The 9,966-nt window shown below is 40.1% G+C and overlaps 1 protein-coding gene across 1 annotated transcript; it reads right to left on the bottom strand.

Moving 5' to 3' along the window:
- Positions 1–456: 456 nt before the first annotated feature.
- Positions 457–9,577, bottom strand: LOC128752542 (5'(3')-deoxyribonucleotidase, mitochondrial-like). The gene is made up of 5 exons (XM_053853852.1): positions 8,909–9,577; positions 7,907–8,007; positions 6,886–6,946; positions 6,694–6,808; positions 457–5,186 (listed from the first exon to the last, which is right to left on the bottom strand). Exons 1-5 carry the CDS (start codon positions 9,170–9,172, stop codon positions 5,005–5,007), a joined length of 723 nt encoding a protein of 240 aa, XP_053709827.1. The 5' UTR covers positions 9,173–9,577; the 3' UTR covers positions 457–5,004.
- Positions 9,578–9,966: the final 389 nt, after the last annotated feature.

The following is a 9,966-nucleotide window of genomic DNA, read 5'->3' as shown; positions in this document are numbered from 1 at the left end:
AGAAAATTTAAATAAACACAGTTCACTGACTTAACCAACTGTGAAGCAGTTCATCTAAACAAGCACCAGGGATTGAATGAGATTTTACACCAACCCATTTAGAAGCCATGCGAACAGCATACGTGGTAAATATCTTTTTGACCATTCTGAATCAATAAAGTATGCTGACTGTGCAGGTGGAAGTTCCGCAGCTCCATGTGGAGAGGCCGCTGGACTTTTTCTCTTCAAGTCTCCTCGCGATGGCCAGTAGAAGCTGGTGTTCCCACACCATTTCTCTCCTCTGATGTTGAAGGCACCAGAGGCACCTGCTTTTACGGTCACCAATTTGTCCATGCCACCTCTGCTGTTGTGGCATTATTATCCATGATGATCTCAAACTTTTGATCCAGCTAGTTCTGCTATAGAGTCGTTGCCTTTCTTTAGCACTTTTGGACACTAGGGATGTGTGAGCCAAACTTGGAAAACTTGACAGGCCTGTTCTACATAGTCAGGAGTCGGGTTGGGAGCCGGTGCTTGTTTTCCCCCATCGCTCCCACCATGGCCAGCTTCCTTTTTAGGAGCTCTTGCCCCAGCTTGTGCGGGCTGCAAAAAATTGTCACATGTGATGTTGTGTATACTAAATCCGTTCCTGGACAATCTCACAACTTACTTACGCTCAGGAAAGGAATTTGATTATTTTGAAAAAACAAAACCAAAAACAAATTGTGTCATATTTATTTGACTACAAAGGAACAGACCAAAATCTGAGACGCAGATTAAAGAAAAAAATACTATAGATATTGTTCACTAGTCACTAGTCACTCAGAACTCAATAGTCTTTCTTTGCAGCTCATGATGACCATAGGATTGTTTTGAGCAAAAAAAAAAACAGATTTCCTGCTATGATATTCTTATATTACCTTTCAATTCGAAGCCGGAAAACATATTCTTGATTCTAATCCTCACATACGTCAGCAAATGCAATTCAATACATAGAACTCAACTCAACTCCTTAGTAAAATCAATCACCTTTTTCAGAACATTAATGACAAAAAGCCACAGACAAAATACTGAGACAAAAGCAGAAAAGATGAAAATCCATCAAGACAGTTGGGAGAAAAACTAAATGAAAAAAAAAAACATGGACAATTAAACATCATCATCATCATGTGACCATTAAAGGAGAACAAATAATTAATATGTTATACATATATGCCTGAAGAATGAAGGCGCTCATATGGGGAAAGAATGTATACAATGTGAGAACATGGTCATATATTCATGTTCTAATGCCCAGTTAATATTATTGATTTAATGTTCTGTCTGCCTGTAATATGGGCTCCACATCTTTAAATAAACCTCTAAAATGATTTTAACAATCTGATGACAGCTACTTCTTATGGAAAAAAAAAAATAGAAAGATACTGGCAGCACTTGGCTGCACTTCCGGCAGTAAATCTTTTGGCGAGCGGCATGTGTGTAGGCTCGCTGCTGCTGGGTGGGATAAAAACTATATCAAATGCAGGCATCATTGAGCTGTCGGAAGTGAAGATGCTGCTTGAACCCTATCTCCGGTTGTGGGCAGCTCCACGGTGACTGCAGGTGAGAGGCAAGAGAGCCTCAAAGAGAGACGGTCACTGATTCGAATGAGACAACTACTGGTGCAAAACATGGATCTGTTCTGTTTCTGCCCTCAGTTAATTTCTCTGATGTGGGTCTGGATCTATTTTGGAAGTGTATGTGTGAAACATTGGACTAACCAATGACCTCACAGTTTTCTGAAACGCTGCATCTCAGCCATCAGCAACCAACAGCCTTGTACACAGTATGAAGCCACAATGTCTGACAGTAAAAGGACATGGAACTGGACAAGGTCAACGGCTAGAGAGAAGAACAAGAGGGAGATTGAGGCTTTGTGCAGGGAGAACGTGCTGTGTCTTGGTTCCTGCTGAGATAACCTTTGGTCGACCGAGTTTTCAATTTTGTGAAGGATGTTTCATTTATTTCAAAATGATGTTGTGGCAGTGTGCATTTTACAAAATATGTAGCATTTACTTTTTATTGATTTTATCTTACTCAGTTTTGTGCATTGCATAACCATGCACTGCTCCCCACTTCCAACACCGCTCCACAGGGGGCGACAGTGATCCTGTATTCACTACTTGAACTTTGTCTTCCTGCCATCTTACACCTCCACCTCAGCTCTCCACCTTACATTTTGTCTCACTACAGGTCACTATATTGTCAGCTAACCTCATCCGTCAGTCTGTCTGTCACAATGACAAACGACAATGGCCTGAGAGCTGATCCCTAATGGACACCACCATGAAGCACTCCATCTTTCCTACAGCACAACTCACCACTGTCTCACTGTTCTCATACATGTCCTGCGCAACCCTCACATACTTCTCTGATGCACCTGACTTCAGCAGATAGCAAGCTTTCTCCAGATCCAGAAAGACACTCCTCTGGCCTTCTCTTCTCAACTTTTCTATCAGTCTTGTTTTTTTCTCATACCTTCATGGTGCAACTCATCCACGTGAACCCTCAATAGTGGCTTTTGAAAACCCCCTGTAGTTGGCAAAGATCAGTTTCAGGCCACTTCTCCTCTCTTGTCTGAACATTCAAGATTGGGCAGTCTATTCAGCTGCATAATATCATGATATTGCAAGTGATACAAACCATATTTCATTCGTATTTGTATTGTCATTATACAACAGTCAAATTCAGTTCTGTTAACTAACACTAGTGACACAGATATGACACATATCCAGTCTTCCGGCACAAACCCAACAATATGCAAGAGCAACCACATGGAACATAAACATGGAACATTCCCACTCCTCCCTCTGTTGAGGCGTTGCACATCTGCTGGCTCAGGAAAACTGTCCAAAAGATCAATGCAGAAGCAAAAAGAGGCAGTGAACCAGTTGCCGCCCCCTAGGACCAGTGTGAGTGGAAAATTTGGTAACTACATGCACTTTGCACAGAAACACACCACATATGCTTGGCGGAGTAACTAATATTTTCACTCTGGGAGTTAACTGGCTTCCGGATAAACAGTACTAAGACCAACAGGAAAAGGGGCCTGGTATGGAAGAGAAACAGGGCAGAGAATCTGTGATGAAAATTCATACCAGAACACTTCAATATTAGTTTTATATTTTAACTTTATGTAAACTTTATACAACTTATTTAACATTTTCTTATTTATGATGGATATGCCGCTGCCTATTCACTGAGGTACAATATGACAAACTTAGTGACTTTATACAGCATATATCACTTAAAATACGATAGTGGAGGTGTTAAGACTAAGTTCACAGCTAAAAACATATTGAATTGTTTTTAATGAAAAGGATCTTTTAAGAACACTCAATGACTATATGAAAACTATCAATAAAAATAATAATAAGGCAACATAATATAATAATCAGACAATAAAAGTAATGAAAACACAAATAATTCTTTGAAAAAAATGTTCATTTCATAAAAAGAAACCTGTTTTTTTCCATCTTGAGTCTACTGCAAAGCAAGCAAGTACAAAAAAAAGCAAGGTCATTGCCAAACCCAGAGTTGGGACTGAACCACTCCAACCACCAAACTCTTATTTTTTAATACTACCATGAGAATAGGAGATGTTTTGAAAGATGATGACCTTTAGACACACAGGGTTTCTTGGGAGGCACAAAGGAGATGAAGCATAAAAGAACTAAAATCAACAAGACAGCTTTTAAAAGATTTATTGAAAACAAAGTGTGATCGGCTGTGAAATTATGCATAATAAACGGTGTCACCGCTTTTCAGCTGCAAATGTGCTCAAAACAAAATCTGGATTTCCAGCAAAACATATTTCAGCTTCCAAAAAGGCTTTTAGGACTTTTATGACAAGAAAACAAAGTGGATAGTGCACAGTGTTTCTGTTCTTCTGAAGCTAAAATCACACTCATATTGCCAAATTTAAACACAATGAATGTCGCCATGGAGACCTAACTTGAATTCAGTCTATCCTCAACAGCTCTCAGTTTCATGAAAAAAAAACAACACATGAAAGCCTAAAGTCTATTCAACCAATACATACACTGCACGTTTGCCCACATAAAAGTTTCCCATAAACAATAAAATGAGGTGTTCAGAATAACCTTTGATTCACATCAAAGCTTGTTATAGCCATTTACTTCAACCTAAATAGATGTTTTCCCTAAATAAATTCAGTGCATCAGCTCTGCATACTGAGCAATAAATACAATATTTAATCAATATTTCATGACAAACTTGCACATTTGATTGGAAAAGATTCATGACCTTTCATCGAGCACCTTTACAATTCACATATACAGTATGTCTGTGTGCGTATAGAGAAACACTCAGCGACAAAGAAAATACATAGTGATTTATTTAAGCTACTCGGTACGTTCGGAATCTATCTTTTTGGTGAACGACGGAGTCATGAGTTGTTACAAGGCTTTGATGCAGCACAGTATTATCGATTAATGGCACCATTTGAAAGGTTTAAAAATGAAATTATTTTCTGTAACTACAGTTTGTATATCACCGCTTGACCACTTCCAGGACTTATCAGTCTGGAACAGCTTTTGGACTCACAACTTTCTTTGTGTTACTCTGCTCCCTTGTGGCCAGTATATTTTACAGCAGCAAACTCCTGTGTTTCATACAGTAGCTTACTGTACTTGCGCTTTTTCTACAGCCCTGGAGCTCAAAGCATGAATTACGAAAGACACCACTCCAAGTCCGTAACTGCTATGAAGCATGAATCTTCTATTATTCAAAGTATTTTTTTCGTCATGACTGTGGGCAAACAAGTCTTGGATGTTAAAATAAAAGGCTAAAACTATGGAGTACGCAGCAGTGCCAACTAGCTGAATCACTGGGTCACTTGTCCAAATGGCACTTTAAACAGCTCGCCTCAGTGTGGCGTGCTGGACGCATCTTGTAAACTAAAATCTTATTTGAGAACTTTTCTTCTCACCGTTTCCTCACTCTTCCAAATAAACTGAGGTAGCCTCACAATTGGCACTGAGAAGGCGACTGCGGCAGCCCCGTCTTCTGCTGCCGCTTGCTGTCCAGAATGGACCTCCAGTCGTCCGACCAGGACAGCAAGCGTCTCTGTGTGGGACCGAGCTCCACGTGTTTGTTATGGCAGGCGTCGAAAAGGATGTGCTCCCATGTAGGCTTGGGCTCCACACCTGTTGCAGCAGACATTACTTAATATGACTGAGTGTACAGAGCAAACAATCAGACACTGCCACCTCACTGTTGGACAATTTGGAAAACACCCACTGTAATTACGCAGCAGGATTATCTACAAGCATGGCATCGTTTTCTTTCCTTATTTGTTTTTCCTTTTGAAGAAGGAAAGGCAAAACCTGAAATAATTCAAGCCTTCTTCCATGTTTGCTGTGTCAACATTAAAAATGCTACTCACTAAAGACAGTGTTTCTTTAAGGCCTGTCATTACAGTGATGCATGTTTGCCACCAATTCTGACGTGTGACGTCCATAATCTTCATTCACAAATGCCATAAGTGATAGAACCCATGCCAGCATCATGCTAGACGTCAAATAAACAGAGCTAAGCTGAGTGACAAGCATGCCACTGAAAAGAATTGTCCACCATGAGTTACACTATTAACATTAGACTGTTACTACCGAGGGTCAATCACAGCAGTAGTAAGTTTTGCAGATCTAAAAATAAAGAATGTTTTACTATTGACGACAACATGCAAAATACTCCATATAAATTGGACAGAGAGCAGAAATGAAATCCTTTCATCCTCTCAAGACTATTTGTATTTCAGAATGTGATGTACATAATTGCTGAAAGAAAAATGGGGTGTCACTTAAAGTATTTTGACTTTCTTTTGGTTAAAATATACTTTAAAACAGTGGTCCCCAACCCCTGGGCCGGGGACCAGTACCAGTCTGTAGATCAATTGGTACCGGGCTGCACCGGGCCATTTTGTGTATGATCTGAGTCTGAAGGATCTTTTATTTTGAAAAACATTTTATTTTTAAAAATGGCCAGATTCTCGGTCATTTGAGAGCCAAAGTGTAACCCACATGCTTGCAAAATGAGTAGGAAACAGCCGTTTTTTTGCGAAGGGGAAAAGTTTCAGTGAAGTTTCAGGAAGAGCCTACGACTTCCAAGGAGACAGTTTTTAACAAACAATACCAGGGGTTGTACTAAAAATACAGATTTATCTCGGCCGTCTACCGTCACTCCCAGATGGGACCAACTGGTTGCAGAGAAACAAGCTCAGGGCTTCCATTGATTTCACAATATGGTGAGTTTCATGCACTTTATATTGGGTTTTGTGTAGTATCTGTATGCTATATGCTATTTTAAAGGCATGTTTAAACGTTACCATAGCGAAAAGAGGTAGGAGAGGAGGAGAGGTTGTGAGTTTCAGCGGGTACACAAACATGCAGAGGCCTTATACGATGGGTCAAAGTGGCAACTTCATACCACCCGGGGCACGTTCCAATTGTCAAGTGTAGACCGGTTAAACAGTGATAAAAAGGTAGGGGACCACTGCTTTAAAAGATATACAAAATACCTAGAGAAAACCTAACCTTGCAAGGGAGAATATAAAGATATACTTGATATACACTTTCAGTTCATCCATTAAGCTCCACCTAAAGATCAGACTGAAATTCTTATGTCACATAACCCAACATCCCCCATACTCCTCACCTAAGATGTCAGGCTTGTCGTCAATAAGAATATCTCCGCTGACCACCGTCTTGTCCCTGGTTAGAATGACTTGATCCAGAAAGTCGAATCCGAAATGTTTTTCCACCCAAGCATACTGGAGGAAACACACACATAATTAGTCACTGCACCGGCAAGAGTTTCCAAAGAGATATTGATCAGAGCAGGGCTCACCTTCTCGTACGGGCAGTGCTTAAAATGTTTTATGGGGCTGGTGCAAATAAAGACATCTGTGCTGGAGAGAACATTAAAAACAATCGGATCAGAAAGGGATTATAACAGTCCTGTGTGTTCAGTTTTAATATTTATTTATTCAATATTGGATATCACAGTGAGTGTGGAGAATCTCTGTGTGTATTTACGCAACCATGTTGACAGACCAACCAAACAAGTTGGGGCCTCCGGGTGATGACATCACTGTTGTGACCATGCCGTTGCTGCACGACACAATGTGCTTGTGTATTTACCACAAAAGGAAAACCAGCTGTTGATCATAAATATATCAGATAGAAAGAAATAATATTGTATTTTCAGTGAATGAGTGTGTCGTGGTTGGTTGTTGGTGTGTGTTCTCAATGAAAAAAATGTTTTTCAGTATGTCTCTTTTTGATTAGACTCCTTATGATTCATTCCCCAATTCATCTGCGGTGCGGTGGTCATATTGCTGTGTACATTGTGTAGAATAGTTTTTTTTAGGTATTCCACATCATCCCAAGCAGTTTAATTGCTGTCGGTGATCTGCACTTTCTCCGTCGTCAGAAATTAATTTCATACATGTATCTAACTCGCGTCATTAATAACCGAAGACATTCAATTTTTTGTTTTACTATTTGGTTGTCTACAACAACACGCCACGTCCAAAAAGGAAATGATAATTAACCGATAATGGAAAGATATGTTCCCAGAATGAATGAGAAAGACTTAATTTTTACCATAATAAACTAAATAATAAAAGAAATATCAACATTGTGGTCTACTTCTGTTTATTGCCAGAATTGTTCTTGTCATGAATACACACACTCTGTGTTTAGCTCATTTTATCAGAATAATCCTAAACCAGTTTACTTTTCATACAAGAATATTATTAATATTATCATTCATATTTGTCCTTGTCAGGGGCCGTGTGCTCTCACTGGCCTGTTTACATAAGTCTTATGTGCGTATGTGATGACTGGAGAGCTGCGTCAAATCCTACTTCTCCATCTCTGCCATCTCCTTTACCGCCTCCACTCCTCCTGGCAGTGGCTCCAGCTCCATGAAGAAGTCCTTAGACTGCCAGATACTCATCGCTTTTTCCTGCAATACAAGCAAGCACACACACACACACACACACACACACACACACTTATCAGGGGACTCAGTATCAGCAAGGCCTGTTGATCAGGTGTGGGAGTAGGTGTGTACACGTGACTGTCGGACATGCATGCTTCATTTGACACTGGTGTCATTGTTGTGCTGGCGGAAATGTCCACACGCTTTATGTTTTTGTGCATCCATTCTACAAAATAATAAGATATCATATTAAACTGTGGGCACCAGTTGGTATTACATTGCTGATGTAGTTTACTGAATACAAGATAGATGGCTGGTTGGATAGATAGATATTCCCTTAAAGAGTTGACATTTACTGATTAAATTTCCAATGAAATCTCCAAGATGATTAACAACACATTCATTCATCATTTACCTGACATTAAGGTCACAGTTTACTTACCATTTTGATGATTTGCTGATCCACTTATCCTTACACTGTGTAAACAAAATGTTCAGGACTTCACTTAACACCAATCCAGCGTTTATTAGATTTATAATTTCTTCTTCTTATTATTTTTGTTTGTTTCTATGATTTTGCTTCAAGTCCAGATTTTTTTTCTAAGCTATTTTGCTGACCAGGTTTTCTATTTCAGTTTCAACTTTGATAATGGTCTTAGTGAGAGAATGACTATTGCGCTTTAATATAGTACATAGTGGTGATTTATTGAAATGCTATTTTATTTTCCATACGGATGTTTATGACCGACTGCAGTTGTTATGGGGGTTTTTCGGCCCAATTGCACGAGAGAAGACAGTATAAAGTCGAAGCCCACACGCTGAAGTCCCACATTTGGGTATTTACTATGAAGTACACACATACTTGTACAACAATTGTAATAATAGATTATGACAACCTGTTCCTCTCGTTTCCTGTGTTACTCACGCATAGGTCACTCCTCAGCTGTCCGTATTGGGTCGACACCCAGAACCCTCTCCTGTCATCCAGAGAGATCCACGGATCATCCGGGTATCTGGCCTGGTACTTCTTTAAGAACCCCCCCTCGAAGTCCGCCAGGACGCCGTCCATGTCCACCAGAATCCGCAGTCGCTTACCGGTGGTGGAGGACATGTTGACACAAATCCGTTTACGTCGGAGCCAAGTGTTGGCTCTTCCTAGAAGGCGGGTGGTAGTGGACGCCGTTAGCATGGTTGACTCCTGACTCCAGTTCTCGCCAATCCAGTTCAAAAACACAGGGGAAAAAAATCCCAATTGAATGAGACCGAGTTAAATATCTTTATCTTGGCAGTGACGCTGATGGTCATCCACTGCTATCTAAACGTTCTCATCTTGTGTGGCTCTCTGCCAACAGAAGCTACTGGCTAACTTTAGCCTCACAGCAGCACACAGGTCAAATGTGACATGCCGCGACCCGCTGTGGCTCTTTAAGCAGTTGTTTTCACACTGAATGTCCGCACTGCGTTTCTGAACGACACAGCATAGGTGACAATGGCTATTTATGGCAGGACTGGACAGGCTGGTCAACTACAACCGCAGGCGGCAGTGGAGCAGCGAGCAGGCAAGCGGCTGCTGTCGTCCAACAAAGATGGGTCAAAAACAGGACTGCTCACTCCTGCGACTTTTCCTTCTTTGTTAGTCAAACTTGCTTTGCTATGACGATTTAAAGGGGGGAAATGTCTTATTACATGTGTAATAGAGCCGCTTAATATAACTTATCCCGCAGCTTTTTGTTGTTGCTCAAGGGAAGTAAAATAACGGCCTTGTTGTTATTTTATTTTATTTTATTTTATTAATAATATTTTTTTCAAATGTATTTAATTATTTATTATCAAATTAGTTTAAATTTTATTTCACCGTAATTAATGGAATACACATTTCATTTCACAGTGTCTTTAGTTTTGTGAAATGAAGTGGGTTAAAAACACTAATCGTCGGTGCGTCTTGGACAGTAGGTTTATTAAAAGGTGGAACATGAATACGTC

Source organism: Synchiropus splendidus, chromosome 1 (genome assembly GCF_027744825.2).
Source record: "Synchiropus splendidus isolate RoL2022-P1 chromosome 1, RoL_Sspl_1.0, whole genome shotgun sequence".
NCBI classification, from domain to species: domain Eukaryota; kingdom Metazoa; phylum Chordata; class Actinopteri; order Syngnathiformes; family Callionymidae; genus Synchiropus; species Synchiropus splendidus.
This window is presented reverse-complemented; position numbering and strand designations above follow the sequence as displayed.

What these genes read in the sequence shown, in the direction of transcription:
- LOC128752542 (XM_053853852.1), bottom strand. Translation starts at nt 9,172, where the DNA reads ATGCTAACGGCGTCCACTACCACCCGCCTTCTAGGAAGAGCCAACACT. An exon ending in AGCTGAGGAGTGACCTATGC is followed by an intron (nt 8,008 to 8,908) that starts GTGAGTAACACA and finishes CTTGTATTGCAG; the next exon opens with GAAAAAGCGATGAGTATCTG. An exon ending in CGACAAGCCTGACATCTTAG is followed by an intron (nt 5,187 to 6,693) that starts GTGAGGAGTATG and finishes CTGCTGCAACAG; the next exon opens with GTGTGGAGCCCAAGCCTACA.